Raw genomic sequence first — 21,786 nt, 5'->3', positions numbered from 1 at the left:
TTGTTGTGTATGTACCTTTAAGAGAGAACTGTTTTACAGCTCCTGTATACTGTAGTACCGGCAGTGACCACACCTGTATATAAAGCCAGAGCAGGCTTCTGTACTTCAGTCTTGAGACTACTCTACTCCAGTAAATACCTGTTGATTGTTAAGTTACAGCATCCGTGTAGTTCTTGGGGAAACATCCTATTTAAAGAATCACAGATCTAACAGAACCCACAACCTTCTGATTCAGAGGCGAGTGTCCTACCAACTGAGCCACAGCTGATACTGTTCATTCACTGTTATTCACTAAGCCATCAGAGAAGTTTTTGCGTTGCTACCTTAGTTTTCTGTCCTGCCATAGAAAAAAATCACCTTCCTTTACAAACTCTTCTGCTGAAATGTAAGTATATATTTTAATAAAATAACTCAAAATCTTGAATATACAATCTCTAAATGGAATACTGATTCTGAATTAGTTTAACATATATTGAAGGTATGCACCAGTGAAGTAGCCCCGTATAAATCAGGAGTGTGGTCTCCTGCACCGAGGTAAATATGAAATTCAACAACTTCTTAGACAGTATCCTTTCTTTTCTTCCCTCCAATTTTGATTCATGCTGGAATATGGTTCTACATGTCCCAACAGCTTTCTGGCGCCTTCCTCAGAAACCATTTGTCTTGTTTGAACTGGAACAGTGAATTTTGGCAGCGTATTCTAACATGGGAGCATCAAGGCCCAATCGGTCTGCAGCAGACACACACACACGTGCTTTTCACAAGGAGTCACTGGCTAGTGGTCAAGTTCAGGAACCCCGGCTGATGTTTGTCCTCCCTACTCCCATTGAGACTGGCTGCAACGCCCCCTACCACCGGGCTGAATATCCCCTACATGGCTGTGTGCGCGGAAGGAGTTATTGCCGCTGGTCCGTGTGTAGCTTTTGACAGCTACCAACCATTGAGTTACTGCTGGAGGCGTGCGTTGCTGCAGCCAATGGGCTCGGGCACCACCTGGAGCAGCACATGTTTACACTGAGGGGGCGGAGAGCATTCCGCCGGTACAGTGGGGAATCTCAGGGAAAGCATGGAAAAATCTCACCGGAGTCAGGATCGGGCGACCAGACTCGGAAAGGGGAGGCCAGGCTATTAGTCGGAATGACTGAAGAGAAACACCCAACTGTGGACCCATATTGCGTTTTAATAATCTGCAAATGAATCAGGCTCTTTGTGCACGTGCACGGCTGTGTGTATTTACTTTCACCAACTGAAATGTTCAAGTGATCATTAAATGGGTTTAAATAATATGGGGACAAAAAAAGTACATTTAAAAGTTATTTTACTAGGGGGACGAATTCGAGAAGCCAAATGATCTCTTTTTAAAATTTTCCATTCAAATTACCCCCTTTGCTTCTACGTATTACAATTATTCGGGAAGAATATCACAGCTATCTGACATTTAGTCCTCACTTTATAGTTTTAATTTCCCTGTTCCTGAATGTGTTGTTAAAAAGAATCATTGTATTTTTAAAGTCATGAACAGGCAGTCATTCCGCTGTTTTTGCAGAAGTCCACTCCGAATTTTGCAAGTTGCAATGTCAGCTTTGCGAAGACTACAAAAACAAACAACTCTGCTCTGAACGCCGGGCGGTTTGCGGTTTGGTTTGTTTTTTTAAATTAAAAATCTAGTTATTTTGCAGTTGCATCTTTTGCATTTAATTTCTTACAGTAAAAGCAAGCGAAGTGGGGGGAAAAGCTCGCGATGCAAGCTCGCCGTTCTGCAAAGAGATCGATTTTGGAAAGCCGGGTTTGCGCTCCGAGTCCGGCCGGGGATGGGCAGCTCATCCCCGGGGTGATCCAGGCGCTCAAATCGGAGAACAAGGAGTCCGGGGGGCGATGCAACCTCTACACGGTGATGCTGGAGGATGGGACCCTGAGGGAATACCCCGAGGAGGAGATCGTGGTGGTGGGACCCGGCTTCCACAACCACGGCAACAAAGTGCAGCTGAAATGCAGAGAGAAGGTGTGTAACTGCATGTGTGAATAGGCTTGTGTCTGTGTGTGTGCGATCGTGTGCATCCCAGTGCTGCCACACCGCCAACAAGGGGCAGAGATTCACACCAACACCATCTGCAGCCCAGCCGCCCCCTCCTCACCCCGCCCGGTCAATCCGGAGGGTCCAACCCCCAACCCCACTCCTCCCAACCCCTTGTGGATCTCAGTGTCGAGGAAGAGGGCGGATCATTCATTCCCATCATGACCCCAGCTAGTTATTTGGAAAGGTTAAAGCCCTTCACCCGTCACCAACCTCAGTGTAATAGCTGGACCCGAATCCTCACCTATCTGCTGCTGGGTTTTTTCCCCCTTCGTCTTTGTGCTAAATAATTTTCACCAGTCTTTTTTGAAATATTAGAATTTAAATTTTATGCCGGGGTCGTTTTTGTCGCAATCGAGGTGTAAAATGTTAAAGTAATCAGCATCTTAAATATACGCGCGCGAGAGAGAGAGCAGAAAGCTCGGGTCAGGTTTGCAATGTTTTGCCCTCTTGGGCTGCTCACATGTGCAATGGACAGTGGACCCAGGAGCCAGCCTTCCGAGAAAGTGCAGCAACATCAGCTCAGCGCCGGCACTATACACACATCAGAAAACAGCAACACAAACAAATAAATAAACACCCATCGCAAATCCCAGAAAATTCGCGCCAAAATTCTGTGAAGGGAGAGGTAATTTTTTTTCTCCATTTAGCATGCTGGGGTTATTGTAGATCAGCAGCAGTGTGTGGAGGAGTGCTTGTTTATTGGGCTGTAATTAAGCGCTCCAATCAATCAAACCTTGATTGAATGAAAGGCAATCAACCTTGGGCGTGGGTGTGTTTTACTGATCCTTCTTACAGTACCGTCCCCGACCCAACCCAGGAGAGCGAGGAAGGAAGGGCCTCATACACTAAAATAATTGAATATGCAATGCGCAGCATTCATGGTCTCTTGGCCTGGGCACAAGCAAAGGGCATGGCCCTGGGCTCCGCCTCTCCTGTTTCGGTCAGTTTATACTCCTTGGAGCCGTGTGGTAAAATGTTCGCTGTTGCAATCAAGGAATGTGTTTGTTTAATCACAGAACGGAAATACTTCTACAAGAACATTTAATAAAAACAGCACACACGGAACAGTGCAATGTATAGGGTGCCGGTTTTGATCAATATTAATGCAGCTGCATTAGCATAAAAGTATGCAGTTGAAGCTAGCTGTAACAAAGATAGATGTCTCATGAAAATTATCCTAGGGCTTGCTGGGAGCAAAGGGGACTTTTGAGATACATAGTTGATGTACCTTTCCTGTTTAATTTTGTTTGATACCAATATTGTAATTTATTATTTAAGAATACTGTATGTTGTTTGCGTTTAGTGTTCTGGGACCATACTCTTAAAATTCCTGACCATAATTCATGTAAACATGAGAAACGTTAAGGATTGAAAAAGGCCATCAAAGTTCAACCCTCCAGTTAATTAACTCTCCCATCACAGCAACCAACCATATTCTGAATAACCCCAATGTTTTTGTCTCTACTATCTTTCGTGCATGATTTTTGTGTTATTTTGATATCTGGAATGACTTGAACATCAGTGTAATGTACAGGATTTATACTGAAAAGCAATTATAGAAAATAGGGGAATTGTGCTGTGGATGCAGTACAGTGGCTAAATGTGTTGAAGCTTCAATGAGTTGTGCCATTGAGTGGTAGGATGGAGATTTGTGCTTATGATTCTGCACAACATAGTTCCATGCTCAAAAACCTCCAAGTGCCTCCTAGAGGTGGGAGGGTAATTTGAAAGGGCCGTTGTCCCAGGTTGCTCTGGCACACCATTTATAGGCTGGATCTGGAGTGTAGAACAGTACTGGTGGACACTTGGGGCTGGATTTTGCCAGGCCCGAGGAGGCGGATTTGAAGGTGGATCAGGTGGGAAAGTTGCCAAAAATGGCATCGCGCTCCGATCCCGCCTCCAAGCAACTTTCCCAAATGCGGGCTTTCAGACCCCGTTTCGGCCCTTAAGGCACTTAACAACCACTTACGTGCCTCTGTAATGCCATTTTGAGAGGCCTTTCAAAGTTTAACACATTTCTCGCATGCTGTATGTCTCCCCTGGAACACGCCAGTTAATCCTGGCGGGCTCACAAGTGGATGGCTTACTAACAGCTGCAGCTCCACCATAAAAAAGGCATTTTCCACAATGATCATTTGCAGGTGGCAGAACTTTCTTTTCTCAGGTCCGGGAAATTTTTTTGCAGGGTTACTGATTTTGAAAGTTTTGAAGCTGAGATCCGTCTCCACTGTGACCTCCTGGGAAACCCTTCTCCCCACCTTGACTGAGCGCTTCCTCAATTGAGGTATATACCTGCAGCATGGGAACCATTTATTTCCTTTTCTCCTGGACCTCAGATTCGGACGAAGACCAGCCGTGGCAGCAGCAGAACCCGGAACAACAGCAGCGCCACCAGCAGGAGCAACAACAGAAGCGCCAACCTGCAGCTCACTCACCTGAAGCTGCACAGGCCAGAAGGCGCCAACGCAGGGAAGGACATCTGGCAGGCTTTCCAAGGGTGCAGGGCATCGTTTACTGCACACATGTGGCCCTTAAGGCATCCCATTGCAATCCAGGTATTTTTGTCAACCGCAAGGGTTTCCACTCCCTCAACATGCAGCTGGTGTGTAACCACAATAAGGAAATTTTGCATGTTGGTGCCAAGTACCCTGGCAGCTGCCATGACTCGTTCATCCTGCGACAGTCTAGTGTGTCTCCGCTCTTCAGTCTGCCAAACCAACTTTGCGGATGGCTACTTGGAGACAAGGGCTATCCCCTGAAGACGTGGCTAATGACGCCGTTGAGGAGGCCATACAACGAAGTTGAGGAGAGCTTCAACTCCAGCCACATTTCCACCAGATCCATTATCGAGCAAACCATCGGCTTGCTGAGGATGCGATTCAGATGCCTTGATAGATCAGGTGGAGCCCTGCAGTACTCAGCAGCCAGGGTCTTCAGAATCGTCGTGGTCTGCTGTGCACTTCACAACATGGCACAGCATCGTGGCTTGCAGCTGCCTGAGGTACAAGTGGCTCATCGCATAGCCTCCTCAGATGAGGAGGAGGAGGAGAGCAACAACGAACAGCTTGCGGAGGCGCATCAACCAGCAGCAGCACACGAGAACATTGCTGCCTGGGATGCAAGGGATGCACTGATCTTGGCCAGATTTACTTAGGCTGCCCAATCAAACACATTTGGCTCGCACCTTCTTATCACACCATCGACAATGGACAAGAGCCTGCAGCTTCCTATCACTCTGACCACCATACTGACAATTCCAAGTCGCCCTGAGCCCTCAATGTGGAAGTCCCATTTGTGAAATGACACAGCCCACAACTTCAACAGTCACGGATGACATTTCACAATTAAACACAACAGAACACCTAAGTGACTACCCTTGTGACTACTTGTACTTTATCTTCCTCTTATGCATGCTCCTACGTGGTGCTTCCCCTGTGGCTTCAGCAGATGTGGAGGCCCCTTGCTCACTTTCATGCTGCTCCTGCCTCGACACCTTTGGCGGGCATCCTCTGGGGTTGCGAACCTGTGAGGGCTCGCCAATAGTCTGCTGCTCCTGCGGCTGTGCAGGGGATGAGACGCCCATCTCAGTTGGGTGAGGACTCTGGTGGGGCTCTGACCGAGGGCTCTGCAGTGGCATGGAAGTGTGAGCACTTGGAGAGGAGCCCCCACTTCCTTGTTGTCTACCACCAACATATCTCTCATGGGTCAGCCCCACTTCAGAGCTAGCAAGTGGCTTGACAGCACCATGCTGGACTTCAGGGGGGCCACGAGGACCCGTTTCTGAACTGGCAGTCCTACTCCAGAGGACTTCCATGAAGCTCTGGTTTCTCTGCTCAATAGCTGTCCATCGCTCCTCCAGAGATTTCCGTCTATTCTTAACTATGACCATGTTTTCAACACTCGGGCAACTTAGCTCCTCCATGGCCGTAGCCATCCTCTCCTCGGCTGTAGCCATCCTCTCCTCTGCCGTAGCCATCCTTTCCATGGAGGTTGCCATCCTTTCCATGGTGATAAGTTCATGCGCCAATGCCGCCACAAAGACTCTGCTCATGTTAGCGATGGACTCTTCCATCCACTTCACACTCGCAGTGACCCTGGAGACAAAAACTACCAGAGACTTCTGCACCTGTTCCTGAAGCTCCAGCACTGCTCTCCTTCTGGATGGACTCTGAGGCACGGGGTCGACATGCAGCTGAGCCGAGCTGGGAGCGCCCTGAGCCCTCCGAAGAGGACTCTCCACAGCTGTCCCTGTCTCCACCATCTGCTGGTGCTCACTTGTGAGCTGTGATACACCAGGTGACAACACTACTCTATATCCCGAAAGTCCCACCGAGGTGTGAGTGTCTGCGCTGGTGCTGGGTACGTTTAATTCTGGTGACGCTGCACCCTCAGAGGTTGCAGCTTCCTCTGAGGCATCTTGTGGCTGAGGCTGTTCCTCCTGGACAGTAGGGACTGGGGCTGTCGATGGTCCTGTGGGGGAGTAAAGGAAAGATATGTGAGATAAATGTTGCATGCACATGGAATTGTGCAGATGATCATAAGTCAGTCTGTTCGAGCATCAGAATCGGTATCAGTCACTCATGCAATGTCAATGAGAGAGATGTAAAACTATTCTGTCACCAGCTTGCTCTGATGCGCCCGTCTGTCCGTCCCCCACTTGCGCATCCTCCTCGATTCCCACGATCTCAAGGGCCGCCTCCTCAGCGCTGGTAAGCTGGGCTATTGAGGATGGCCCTCCACTTGTCTTCGCCCTTTCTCTCTTATTGTGGGCTCTCTTTTCCTGCAATGAGGGACACAAGTGGAGTTTGAGTGAGAATGAAGGAGTGAGTGTAGAGAATCCATTGCATAGATTCTTAGAAGGACACAAAGATAGAGTGAGGTCCCAAGACCAAGTGTCCTCCCTGTGTGTTGTAAGTTGTTGTCATAGCATAACAGTGATAGGGAGTGCGAGGGCTGCATAGTCGAATAGTTAAGTGAGTGTGAACATACAGAGAGAGGGAATAGTTAAGGGTGCAGGGATGTAAGGGTCAAGTGGGATGTGGAGGAGGAGGTTGACAATGAAGAGTGCTGGTGATGAGAGACGATGGGGAGCAGATTGAGGATCATGTTGATGTAATACTCACTTTTCCTGTGCGGAGAAGGTCATGAAACCTCTTTCTGCACTGCAGTCAGGTTCTGCTGCACATTGAGATGGCACTGACCTCCTGTGCCACTTGCAGCCACACAGCTTTGGTCTGCTGGGGAGGCTTTTTCCTCCCAGATGAAGGAAACAGCACTTCCTTCTGAGCTCTTGCTCCCTCCAGAGCTTGGAGGGAGTCCTCATCAAAGCGAGGTGCGCACTTGGGCCTTGAGCTTGCCATGTTTGCACCACTAATCCCTCAGAAGTCTCAGCAACAAAGTTGTGAGGCAGAAAATGAACCAAGGCTGCTTGCAGGCCTTAAATGCAGCTGCATAGATGACGTCATCAGAGGCGAGTTTCAGGACCAAAAGACTCATTGGGCCAGGGCTTCTCCCACACTGGAAATCATGTTCCCAATTAGGGCAAAATCGCTAAATTATCCTGCCTCACATCGGAGGTGGGGGTGGGACCCGCCGACCACCGGAACCATCCCCAAATCCAGCCCTTGGTGTCTGTCTTCTCAGTTGGGGAAGGTGTTTTGCAGATAGAAATAATAAAATAAATTAGAAAAGATCCTGGAATTGTCCAGAAGAGTTTAATCTCTGAGTAGAAGATTGATACTATAATCTTGTATAATATCATGCATATAAAGCATTTAAGAGGTGTGCATTTTCTACAGTACTGGTATTGTTGACTTGTAAACAATCCACCCACTTGGCAGCATCTGATTTGGTTGTTGAATACAAGACTGCTGCTGGTCTTTTCAGTAGCACTGTTTTTGAAGAATTTCAACAGTGCATTCTTAAAACCAGCTTCTACAGAATGCAGGGGCACCTTTTTGAGCTCGTTAAAATCAGTACTGAGAAGATTACTTAAAACCTACCACTAAGTTAGAAATACAATAGCAAAATACTGCAGATGCTGGAAATCTGAAATAACAACAGAAAATGCTGGAAATACTCAGCAGGCCAGGCAGCATCCATGGAGAGAGAAACAGAGTTAACGTGTCAGGTCTGGGACCCTTCATCAGAACTTGTTGCTTTTAGTAGCCTGTTACAAGTTGTCATCACAGTCACCCTCCGCCCCCCCCCCCCCCCCCCCCCCATAATGGCATTGTGAAAATGCCACACACAATGTTTCCTTTAAGCTGTGCGGCTGGAGCTCCTGCGCAGCCGGCTCACCGGCTTTTAAATGGGATAAACTGCGCATGCGCGGTATTTTTAATGAGCCGAGCAGCCCCTTAAAGGGGCTGGGCACCCAAAAAAAATTATGGGAAAATTGGTCACACCACACACCGCTTGATTTTGAACTTTGCATATTCTGACTAGCTGCAACCATTTTAAAGATTTGGGATACTCACCAGCTTTTGCCAAGATTCTGAGTGGTAACTTGCTCACTGGCTGCTCTTAAAGACATAAATCCACTTTATGTGCTTTTTTTACTTTTAAGGATTTAAAAAAATTCTTTTTGTCCTTTTACCTTACTCCCTTTCCTGAATCCCTGCTCTCTCAGTCTTTGGTGGGATATGAACTGAGGTACAGAGGCACATGGAGTAGCAGGACTGCTGAGGAGCACAGGTGAGATGGAGGTGAATCACAAGGGCCACTTGGTTGTACAGAGCTTTGAAATTGCATTGAAGCAACAGTATTAGAATGCAGAATGGGCAGGATGACGATCTTGGTTCAGCATGTAAATCAGTTAAGTCACACTTAAGACCCACTATGGTGAATTTCCAGCAGCCTGCTTGTGGTTACTGCTCAGACAAGAGACATAATAAATTAATTTATTTTACACTATTTATGATGGGAGGTAATTTAGATTACCTACCCCCTACCCACACAGTAAGTTCTCATTCAGTATGGCACAGTTGGTATAGTATAGCTAATATTACAATTCTACAATAAATATTTTTTGACTTGTTTTAAACATTTATAGATTTCAATTAATGTCTATTATGGGATTTTTAGTCACATATTGGCCCAGAAATTAGGTTCGGGGGCTTGCCGCGCGTGCAAGCCCCCGATGTGCACTCACCCGGCGCGCCGACATCTGAAGCCTGGGCCTGCTTGGAATTCCTGTCACTGGCCCGGTTCAGATGTCGGCGCGCTGTGCTTGCCTGATCCAGCGACGTAGTTAGTTCGATGTGCCGGCTGGGATCAGGTGAGCACTGTGCAGCCAATCAGGGGAGGGGAAACTTCATTCATGAGTTTGATAGTAAGAACTGTCAAACTCATGAAAAGTACGGGCGCCCAAAAGACTAGTTTAACTTTAAATAAAATTTTAAAAAACATCCCAATAATTAAATAAACTATAAATAACTTTAAAAAACTATTTTAAACAATTAATAACATTTTTGAAAAAAATAATAAAAAAAAAAAATCGGGTCTAAAACTACACTTACCTTACTGTAAAGTCCTTAAAAACAATAAAGCTGTGGAAAAAATGTTATAATTTTAAGTAATAGACCACTTACCTTAAAGAATGAAGTCCTTACGTCTCCTTTTTACATTCGTAAAAAGGAGAGGCCCTTACACACACGCGCAAACCTGTGGAAAAAAAGGAATATCAGCGCGCACGCGCAGACTCCTGCGCACACGCGTTCGTCCTCTGAACCCCTTGGTTCATAGGACAGGAAATGCCGGTTTTCCGCGCATGCACTGTGCATGCTGAAAACCGGCACTTCCATCGGGCCCACGCGTGAGTACCCCGTCCGTACTCACGCGTTGGGCCCGGAATTACTGGGCCATTGTGGGATAATGCAACTTTATTAGTCAGTTCAGCATCTTGAAATGTACTCCAAATAGTTGAATCTAATTCCATCTTTACACAGGGAAATTTGTATTTAGATTGTATTTTGAAACAAAATCGCAGCATAGGCCTTGTGAATTGTGTACTGTGGTCTCCTAATATCATAAGAACACTCCCTCCAGAGATATGTTTCCTGCTGCTGTGGGCCCTTCCTGAACACATACCCGGTGAGTGACCAGGTCATCATTTTTATTCTGAATAGCGACTAATGTTACATTGACACCAATTTACAGTGTATAGAAAATTAGAAGATAGGAGCAGGAGTAGGCCATTCGGCCCCTCGAGCCTGTTCTGCCATTTAATGAGATCATGGCTGATCATCCAAATTCAGTACCCTGTCCCTGCTTTCTCCCCATATCCCTTGATCCCTTGAGCCTTAAGAAATATATCTAACTAACTCCTTCTTGAATATATTTAATGAATTGGCCTCAACTGCCTTCTGTGATAGAGAATTCCACAGGTTCACCACTCTCTGGGTGAAGAAATTCCTCCTCATCTCAGTCCTAAATGGCTTACCCCTTATCCTTAGACTGTGACCCCTGGTTCTGGACTCTCCCTCCATCGGGAACATCCTTCCTGCATCTAGTCTGTCTAGTCCTGTTAGAATTTTATAAGTTTCAATGAGATCCCCTCTCATTCTTCTAAACTCTAGTGAATATAAGCCTAATCGACCCAATCTCTCCTCATACGTCATTCCTGCCATCCCAGCTATCAGCCTGGTGAATTTTCGCTGCACTCCCTCCATGGCAAGAACATTCTTCCTCAGATAAGGCGACCAAAACTGCACACAATACTCAAGGTGCGGTCTCACCTGTACAACTGCAGCAAGACATCCTTGCTCCTGTACTCGAATCCTCTCGCTATGAAGGCCAACATACCATTTGCCTTCTTAACCGCCTGCTGCACCTGCATGCTTACCTTCAGCGACTGGTGCACAAGGACACCCAGGTCTCGTTGCACTTCCCCTTTTCCCAATCTATTGCCGTTCAGATAATAATCTGCCTTCCTGTTTTTGCCACCAAAGTGGATAACCTCTCATTTATCCACATTATACTGCATCTGCCATGCATCTGTCCAAATCATACTGGAGTTTCTCTGCATCCTCCTTGGATTTAATGGACCTACGCTTGACCTCGCCAATCTTTTTCTCTTCATATATCTATAGAAGCTTGAACAGTCACTTTTTATGTTCCCTGAAAGCTTACTCTCATACTCTATTCCACACCCTTAATTAATCCCTTTGTCCTCCTTTGCTGAATCCTAAACTGCTCCCAATCCTCAAGTTTGCTGTTTTTGCTGGCCAATTTATATGTCCTCTCCTTGGATCTTATGCTATCCCTAATTTCCCTTGTTAGCCATGGTTGAGCCACCTTTTTTGTTTTATTTTTATGCCAGACAGGGGTGAACAAATTCTGTAGTTCATCCACGCGATCTTTAAATGTTTGCCATTGCCTATCCACCATCAACCCTTTTAAGTAATGTTCCCCAATCCATCCTAGCCAACTCGTGCCTCATACCATCATAGTTTCCTTTATTTAAATTCAGGACCCTAGTCTCTGAGTCAACTACTTCACTCTCCATCTTAATGAAGAATTCTATCATATTATGATCGATCCTCCCCAAGAGGCCTCTCACAACAAGATTGCTAATTAATCCTTTCTCATTACATAATACCCAGTCTAAGATGGCCTGATCTCTAGTTGGTTCCTCGACATACTGGTCCAGGAAACCATCCCGTATACACTCTAGGAATTCCTCCTCCACAGTATTGTTACTAATTTGGTTATCCCAATTTATATGTAGATTAAAGTCAACCATGATAACTGCTGTGCCCTTATTGCACACGTCTCTAATTTCCTGTTTAATGCCATCCCCAACCTCAGCATTACTGTTTGAGAGTCTGTATACAACTCCCACTAACATTTTCTGCCCCTTGGTATTTATCAGCTCTACCCATACAGAGTCCACATCATCAGAGCTAATATCCTTCCTTGCTATTGTGTTAATCTCTTTAACCAGCAATGTTACCCCACCTCCTTTTCCTTTTTGCCTGTCCTTCCTGAATATTGAATACCCCTGGATGTTGAATTCCCAGCCTTGGTCACCCTTGAGCCATGTCTCCGTAATCTCAATTATACCATATCCGTTTACATCTATTTGCGCAGCTAATTCATCCACCTTATTACGAATGCTCCTCGCATTAAGACACAAAGCCTTCAGCCTTGTTTTTTTAACACTCTTAGTCCTTTTAGAATTATTATTTACTGTGACCCTGTTTGATTTACACCCTTGATTGCTCTGCCTTCCACTTTTGCTTTTCTCCTTCCTGTCTTTTGCTTCTATCCTTGCTTCCCTTTCCTCTGTCTCCCTGCCATTTTAGTTTAAATCCTCCCCAACAGCACTGGCAAACACTCCCCCTAGGACATCGGTCCCGGTCCTGCCCAGGTGCAAACCGTCCAGTTTGTACTGGTCCCAATGTCCCAGGAATTTGAATCCCTCCCCCTTGCACCATTCTTCTAACCACGTATTCATCTGAAATATCCTTCTATTTCTACTCTGACTAGCACGTGGCACTGGTAGCAATCCTGAGATTACTACCTTTGAGGTCCTATTTTTTAATTTACCTCCTAACTCCCTATATTCAGCTTTTAGGACCTCATCCCGTTTTTTACCTATACGTATCGTTGGTACCTATATGCACCACGACAACTGGCTGTTCACCCTCCCCCTCCAGAATGCCCTGCAGCCACTCCGAGACATCCTTGACCCTTGCACCAGGGAGGGAACATAGCATCCTGGAGTCTCGTTTGCAGCCGCAGAAACGCCTATCTATTCCCCTTACAATGGAATCCCCTATCACTATAGTTCTCCCGCTCTTTTTCTCCCTGTCCTGTGCAGCAGAACCACCCATGGTGCCAGGAAGTTGGCTGCTGCTGCCTTCCTCCGATAAGCCATCTCCCCCCAACAATATCCAAAGCAGTATCTGTTTGAGAGGGGGATGGCCACAGGGGACCCCTGCACTACCTGCCTGCACCTACTACCCTGCCTGGTGGTCACCCATTCCCTTCCTGCCTGTGCAGCTTTTACCTGTGGTGTGACCAACTCCCTAAACGTGCTATTCACGATGTCCTCGGCATCGTGAATGCTCCAGTATATATACATTCGCAGCTCCAGTACCGCAATGAGGTCTGCCAGTAGCTGTAGCTGGATACACTTCCTGCACACATGGTCGTCAGGGACACAGAAAGTGTCCCTGATTTCTCACATTGTGCAGGAGGAGCATGCCACGGGGCTGAGATGTGCTGCCATGACTTACCCATTAATTAATTGAAATAAAATTAAATCAAATCAATACCACTAATTACACTACAATTAAATGATATACTCAAGGGCCCTTGTTTACTAGCACTCCCTGCTACACAACAGAGACCTTAGAAGCTATAAACCACAAAAATTAAGACCTTCTAAACTGTATAAACTATTAACCTTACCTGTCAAACTAGAGAGTAGTATAGGTACTCACCCAGTCAGCTGCTTCCTCTTGCCCGCATCACTTTTTGAATCGTGACGTGGCTCTGGAATGCCGCTGCTGGTCTGCGAGATTGGCAAGTCTCTGAGGAAAAAAGCCCGCAAAAGTGAGTTCAAGTACTCATTGTGCTGCTGCTCTCCTGCTGCTCCCGACACAGGTCCCTTGAGTTTGTGTCTCTGGTTCAGGTAGTTGGATATGCTGTGCACAAAAGTTTTTGATTGGCCATTGCCAGCCACAGTGCAAATTTAGAAAAACATTTTTTGAATGTCAGTTTCTTGTGCCTCGATATCAACCCCCCACGGCAGGCGGGAAGAGTGCGAGGAGGGGGATTGAAAATCGGGAAAATGGGGAACACGACCCCAACCCACTGCATATGCGCATGCCCCCATATTCACGGCGGCGGGTTTCATGGCGTGTGAGTATCTCACCGTGGAGAGACTGGACACGTCATTAACATATTTAAACCAAGCTCCCACAGTGCAATTGGGAGTCTGATTTAAATTTAACAGTTGCCGCGTGGGTTCCCCAGGGCTTAGGAAACCCAACAGTTAAAGCGAGGTGGGAGCTGCCAGCTCTGGAAGGTAAGTGCCTTTTACAGCACTCCATGTGGGCCATGAGGAGCAGGAGTGCTCCCACCAAGCCTTTCAAGTAAGCCTTCGGCCTCCCCCTCTGCCGATTGCAGACCTGACTGTTCCCTCCTGCTGCAATTGCAGACCTCCCCCTGCAAGCATCGATGTCCTCTCCATGCTGCGATCGTGGCTAACCCCCTGACCCCCGCTGATATCCGCCATTTCTCCCCCCTCCCCCCCCACATTACCTCTCTCTCTTCCCCTCTCTTCCCCCCCCCCCCCCCCCGACAATCTCCGGCTTTCCCCTCACCGCCCCCCCCCCCATCCGATTGCTGGAGACCGTTCCCAAGGGGCCCCGGCTGTGGCCTCCTGCTGCTGGGTTTCCAACCCAGTAACTGGCCAGCCTGTTAGTTTGTCCGGCTGCCGAGTGGGAAACAAAAGAAAAAAATTATAATGAAGTTCTGGCATTAAATTAGTCAGCATCTCCGCGTTCCCGTTCTCAACGTGTTCCCGGTCTCAACGTGTTCCCTGGCTGTTTTCGCCCTCCCTGCAAATATCGGGGACATGGAATTTGGATGCTGACTTTCGCCTCATCACCAGTGCAAAACTAGGCCTTCGAAGTGCCCTCAGTTTAGGTGCAGTGCATAAATGCAGTTAGTTTTGTAAAATTGAGAAACCAAGATGAAAGGTCCACACCAATTGTGCAGGAAATGAGGTAAATCAGGATGTAGTGATTAGGTTATGCCAAGCCTGGATTTAAAGGACTGAATATTTTGGGAAGCAGGAAATACTGAGGGTGGTAAGGAGTTCCACGTGTCTTAGGAAAGAATGAGTTAGAGTTACAGACTATGTGATGAGTCTTGATTTTGCACAGTGGAGATGTCGGGAGGAGGAAAAGCAAGTAAGATGGTGTATTTAGAGCTTAGAACAAGCAAGAGAGGACAGTTCATAGCAGGATTCACCATAAAATCGAGAACACCAAGAAAGATTCTAATAGGTAGAGCTTGGAGGCTAGTGGTGACCAAGGGATTGCCTACAAAATCACCAGAGTGGCCATGCTAAAACCACATTGACCATCATAGATTAGGCCAGAACTACATCATAGAGTATTTGTATCATGAGCAGCGTAAAGTGCTATGGAACATTTTCCATGTTAACAACAATACCTTGGATTTATATAATGCCGTTAATGTAGTAAAATGCTCCAAGCCACTTCACAAGAGCGTTATCAAACAAAATTTGACACTGAATCACATGAGGTATTAGGACAGGAGGCAGGTTTTAAGGAATGTCTTAAAGGAGGAGAGAGAGTTGGAGAGATTTAGGGAGGGAATTCCAGACTTTAGGGCCTAGGCAGCCGAAGGCATGGCCACCAATGGTGGAGCGATGAAAATTGGGGATGTGCAAGAGGCCAGAATTGGAGGAATGCAGAGATCTCTGAGGGTTGAAGGGCTGAAGGAGGTTACAGAGATAGTATGGGGAAAGACCTCTTTAAAGCGTTATGTAAATACAAGTTCTTGTTTTCCTTTAAAAATTTGCTAGTTATTTTGAAGTTTGGCCTGACTTACCTTGGATCGGAAGAAGGAAATTTGCAGAACAGTAGAAAATTAACTGGGTTGGTGAAGTTCATGTTAGTGATTTGTATGATTTGTTATAGGAGTGAATTTAATAATCCAAATGGCATTTTTATGCTCTTAACATTCTTACATTCTTGTATTTGGCTACGATCCGTCCAAGACAGTCCACCCTAGAATTTTCCTCCCTTTCTTCGTGTAGAAAAATCCTAGACCTTCATTCATAATCTTATTTTGATGTGAAATCTTACTGTGAGGAATTGCAGATGTGAAACCGCATCCTACAATGCTATGACATACTGCATGAATCTGCACTGCGCTGTACCATCTGGATGTCTACATCTATTCAGTTCCATCAGGGCTTGCTGGATAGAGATCAGGAATGGGAAATCTAGATGATTTTCTATTTCCTAGTTCTGAGGAACTGAGACCAATAGTAGCACCCGACTCTGCCCCAGTTCAGATCAGCGAACTCCGCACAAACTGGGGTTGTAAATTGGTCTGTGTGGATTAGCTGCTCATTACCTTAACCAGCTGATAGTTAAAAAAAAAAAAACACTTTTTGAATAAATATAGGATTGAGCAAAATGTTTAAATGTATTTCTTTAATATTTAGTACAGGTACACTATCCCTTATCCGAAAGCCTTGGGACCAGCTGAGTTTCGGTTTTCGGAATTTTTCGGATTTCAGAAGGTATTATTATAAGACTGGGAAATCTGTATTTAATATAAATTTTAAAAGTTCAGGCTACCTCTTGCGACTGTTCCGTGTCTCATTCCCCTTCCTGCTTCTCTGGAAAGCCGGATATCGGCTGACTCCTACTAAGCTGGCCCGCAAATCAGGTCGGGTGGGGGGGGAGAAAAGAATATCGGACGGGCCGCGGTTCAGGTCGGGGTCGGGGGGGGGTCGGGGTCCGGGGGGGGGGTCCGGTGGGGGGGTCGGGGGAGAAAAGAATATCAGACGGGCCGCAGTTCGGGTCGGGTCGGGAGAAAAGAATATCGGAGGGGTCGGGTCGGGTCGGATGTGGGGGGGGAGAAAAGAATATCGGATGGGCCGCAGGTCGGGTCGGGGGAGAAAAGAATATCGGACGGGCCGCTGCAGCTATCGAACCGGCCGCTGTATTGTTGGGTTCACTCTCCCGGTACCTCCTTCACACTGCCCGGCTCGGCCTGCAGTCTCCTACCCAGGAGGGAACTCTGTGACCCTCTGCCCTGCTCAGCGTAAGTCGTGCGCCACTCTGGTCATGTCGTGCACATGACTTACGCTGAACGAAAAAACTTTCAGTTTTTAGAGGTTTTCGGTTTTCGGAAGTTCGGATAAAGGATAGTCTACCTGTAGCACCATTCAAAGCAGCATCTTACGGCAAATGGGTTGTTGCTCTGGAAATTGTAAAGAAAGTTCTATCGGTGATTATGGTTGAGAGTTTAATAGTAACAAGCAACTATACTTCACAGTTTGTGTAGATTTCTTCTATATTTCTGTGCTTAGTGATTTTCAGTCTCAAGGCATTACTTTTTATATTTGTTTTCGAGGCTGCATTTATCCCTAGTTGCCCTGAGGGCATTAAGAGCCAACCATGTAATGTGGTACTGGAGTCACATGTAGGCCAGACCAGGTAGGAGTGGCAGGTTCCCTTCCCAGAAGGACATTAGTGAATCAGCTGGGTTTTTACATAAATCCAGCAGCTTTTATTGTCGTCATTTTAGCTGGTGCCAGCCCACAAATTACCAGATTTAATTAATTCAGTTTACTAATTTGCCATGGTGGGATTTGCTCACATCCTTGGACATAACCACTACACCACTATGCCCAATAACTTCAGTCAAATCTTCAAATGTTCAATCATTCCTTATGTGTAGTAAACATTGGCTTGGAATTTCTTGGCAGCAGGAACAGCTCTGAAGAAATTCACCTCTATTTTTTTGTAAATCTGCTTATGTGTGTTCTTTTAAACTTAATTTGTCACTTCCAGCCTATTGAAGAAAGAAAGATTCCACAGTAACTTCTTGTAACTGAAGCTGCAGGAAAGCAATTATTTTTCATTTGCCAAACACTACAAGGGGAAATGTCAATATTGTAAAGCTGTTCATTTGTCAGTATTTTTATTTGCTTATAAACTTGTTTCCTTTTTTAATCAGCTATAATCTTATTACATTTGCAGCAGACTATTGGGGAGCTGCAGGGTGTCTGATATTTCAGCAGTGGGTGGTAAACTTAAAAAAAAAAGTTTGAAAAATTAGTACATAGTAAAGATACACTTAATTGTATTAATTTATATAGCACCCTTCATGACACTCCACAGCACTTTACAATAGTGACAACATTTCAAAAGTAAAGTTGTAATGTAGGAAACTCTGCAGTAATTTGTGCACAAATAACAAGATAATGACTAGGTAATCTGTTTTAGTGATGTTGGTTGAGGGATAAATACTGGCCAGGGCACACAAGGACGTAAGAACATAAGAATTAGGAGCAGGAGTAGGCCATATGGCCCTTCGAGCCTGCTCCACCATTCAGTAAGATCATGGCTGATCTTTGACCTCAACTCCACTTTCCTACCCGATCCCCATATCCCTTGATTCCCCCAGAGTCCAAAAACCTATCTATCTCAGCCTTGAATACACTCAATGACTCAGCATTCACAGCCCTCTGGGGTAGAGAAGTCTAAAGATTCACAACCCTCTGAGTGAAGAAATTCCTCCATCTCAGTCTTAAATGACTGACCCCTTATCCCGAGACTATGCCCCTAGTTTTAGACTCTCCAGCCAGGGGAAACAACCTCTCAGTGCCTAGCCTGTCAATCCTCCTCAGAATCTTACATGTTTCATTGAGATCACTTCTCATTCTTCTAAACTCCAGAGAGTATAGGCCCAATCTACTCAATCTCTCCTCATAGGACAACCTCAGGTATCCCAGGGATCAATCTAGTGAACCTTTGTTGCACCGCCTGTAAAGCACGTATGTCCTACCTCAGATAAGGAGACCAAAACTGTGCACAGTACTCCAGGTGTGGTCTGACCAAAGCCCTGTACAATTGTAGTAAGACTTCCTTACTCTTGTACTCCAACCCCCTTGAAATAAAGGCCAACATGCCATTTGCCTAATTGCTTGCTGTACCTGCATGCTAACTCTCTGTTTCCTGTACGAGGACACCTAAATCTTTCTGAACACCAACATTTAATAGTTGCTCACCATTAAAAAAAATATTGTTTTTCTATTCTTCCTACCAAATTGAATAATCTCACATTTCCTCACATTATACTCCATCTACCACCTTATTGCCCACTCACTTAACCTGTCTATATCCCTTTGCAGGCTCTTTTTGTCCTCCTTACAGCTTACTTTCCCATCTAGTTTTGTATCGTCAACAAACTTGGATACATTGCACTCAGTCCCTTCATTTAAGTCATTAATATAGATTGTAAATAGCTGAGGCCCAAGCACTGATCCTTGCAGCACCCCACTAGTTACAGCCTGCCAACTGGAAATTGACCCATTATCCCTACTCTCTTTTCTGTCCGTTAACCAATCCTCTATCCATGCTAATATATTACCCCCAACCCTATGAGTCCTTATCTTGCATAACAACCTTTTATGTGGCACCTTATTGAATGTCTTTTGTGAAATCTAAATATACTATATCCACTGGTTCCCCTTTATCTATCCTACTAGTTACATCTTCAAAAATCTCTAATAAATTTGTTAAACACAATTTCCCTTTCATAAAACCATATTGACTCTGCCTAATCATATTATGATTTTCTAAGTGCCCTGTTACCACTTCCTTGATAATGGATTCCAGCATTTTCCCGACAACTGATGTTAGGCTAATTTGCCTGTAGTTCTCCATTTTCTCTCTCTCTCCTTTCTTGAATAGTGGGGTCACATTTGCTACCTTCCAGTCCGCTGGGACCGTTCTAGAATCTAGGGAATTTTGGAAGATCACAACCAATGCAACTTCCAAAATTCCCTAGACATGGAAGAAAACGCCCCATCTCTTCTTAGAATAGTGTCATGGGATCTTTTATGACCACCTGAGAGGGCAGACGGGGCCTCGGTTTAACATCTCATCTGAAAGATGGCACCTCTGACAGTGCAGCACTCCCTCAGTCAGCCTAAATTATGGGTACAAGCCTCTGAATCAGAAGGTTATGGGTTCAAGTCGCACTCCAGAGACAAGAGTGCTACCTACTGAGCCATAGCTGAAACTTTAGCCAACTTCAAATTCATATAATTGTGAATTTTAATATCTTTTTTTCTCAGCTACTGGTTCTCTCCTATATGGATTTGCTGGTTACTCTTTGTCCATGCATTCACCCATCAAGAACCTCACCCCTAGTTTAAAGGGAGATTGTCACCACTTAAGTTAATTTGGGAAAGCTTTATTTTTGTAATGTGATTTGCATTGAAAAACATTAATGGGGCTGAATTTTGCCGGCACTCAGAGGGCGGGTTTGGAGGCGGGTCCGCTGTCAAAATAGCAAAGATTGACAGCGGGTAGGAAACCCGCCTCCACGCGAGTCTCCAAGGTGTTGGGTCTGTCTGCGCAGAACTGACCCGACACCAGGCGGCGGGGTTACAATTTAGATCATTAAATGGCTTGTTAACAGACAATTTAATGCTATTTTGAGGCTACCTTGCAATTTTACGTGCTCCCCCATGGGTTACCCGCTGCTCGGGGAACACGCCAGCTCACCCTGGTGTGAGTTGAGTCTGCTTTGATTTATCTGATAACCTGATAGCTGCAGAAGTGGTATAAAGGATGCCATGTTGCAGCTGTTCATTTTCAGAGCTCAGAAACTGTTGGTTACTGCATTTGTAAGACATATAGGGGGAGAAATTCGGTATCGCCCTGTTTGGTGCACAGTTATCAGCCGGGCGCAAAGTTTAGCGCCTGGCACTAATTATCGCCTCCGACTGCAAACTTGGCCTCTATCACCCCGGAGGTGATTTGAGCACTAAATCAGGTGCTACACACCTCTCTTAAGGCGCTAATGCCGAGGAGCGAGGTGCTACCTCAGAGCGCTGGCGAAGCTCATGTGATGAGCTGCTAATGTAACGCCCTTATTTAAAAAGGGAAGTAGACAAAAGGCTGGAAACTATAGACCAGTTAGCCTAACATCTGTGGTTGGTAAAATGTTGGAGTCCATTAATAAAGGAAGCAGTAACAGGACATTTGGATAAGCATAATTTAATCGGACAGAGTGAGCATGGTTTTATGAAGGGGAAGTCATGTTTGACAAATTTGCTCGAATTCTTTGAGGACGTAACAAACAGGGTGGATAAAGGGGAACCAGTGGATGTGGTGTATTTGGACTTCCAAAAGGCATTTGACAAGGTGCCACACAAAAGATTACTGCACAAGATAAAAAATCACAGGATTGGGGGTAATATACTGGCATGGGTGGAAGATTGGCTATCTAACAGAAAACAGAGAGTTGGGATAAATGGTTCATTCTCGGGTTGGCAATCAGTAACTAGTGGTGTTCCGCAGGGGTCAGTGCTGGGACCCCAACTCTTTACAATCTATATTAACGATTTGGAGGAAGGGACCGAGTGCAACATATCCAAGTTTGCCGACGATACAAAGATGGGAGGGAAAGCAGTGAGTGAGGAGGACAAAAAACCTGCAAAAGGACATAGACAGGCTAAGTGAGTGAGCAGAAATTTGGCAGATGGAATATAATGTTGGAAAGTGTGAGGTTATGCACTTTGGCAGAAAAAATCAAAGAGGAAGTTACAGGAAACTTTCTGGTATCCGGCACTGACGGGACCGAGCTGGTGCCGTACCATCAAAACTGCCGTAGAAACCAGCGCTAATGTTAAAACATAAGGAGCTTTTGAGCTCCGTGTGAATCAACAAACCCTGTTGCTTAGCAACAGCTTCAAAACAGTCGGCCGCAGCTTAAAAGCGTCTCTGTAGCTAAGCAACAGCTTCAGCTAGACCTTGCAGAGCCTGACTGGAAAAAAAAAAGCAACGAGAAGTAAAAAAAACTCATAGGAAACGGCTCCTGAATTTTGCCGGTAGATAGAGCTTTCCGGACATTTAACCTCTGGTTAAACGAAAGTTTCCTGTATTATCTAAATGGAGAGAAACTGCAAAGTGCTA

The 21,786-nt window shown here is 45.6% G+C and overlaps 1 protein-coding gene across 3 annotated transcripts in view; it reads left to right on the top strand.

The window, feature by feature from the left end:
* Nucleotides 1–771: 771 nt before the first annotated feature.
* The window catches only part of znf704 (zinc finger protein 704), a 353,820-nt gene continuing 332,805 nt past the window's right edge, over nt 772–21,786 (top strand). For 2 of the 3 annotated variants that reach the window (XM_085993235.1, XM_085993236.1), the window contains exon 1: nt 772–2,002. In XM_085993235.1, the coding sequence (XP_085849361.1) occupies nt 1,742–2,002 (261 nt within the window). In that variant the 5' untranslated portion in view covers nt 772–1,741. The remainder of the gene's footprint in view (nt 2,003–21,786) is intronic. The other variant, XM_085993237.1, reaches the window with a different exon arrangement.

Source organism: Somniosus microcephalus, chromosome 7, assembly GCF_052327205.1.
Source record: "Somniosus microcephalus isolate GS21.2 chromosome 7, FLI_Smic_1.0, whole genome shotgun sequence".
NCBI lineage: Eukaryota > Metazoa > Chordata > Chondrichthyes > Squaliformes > Somniosidae > Somniosus > Somniosus microcephalus.
This window is presented reverse-complemented; position numbering and strand designations above follow the sequence as displayed.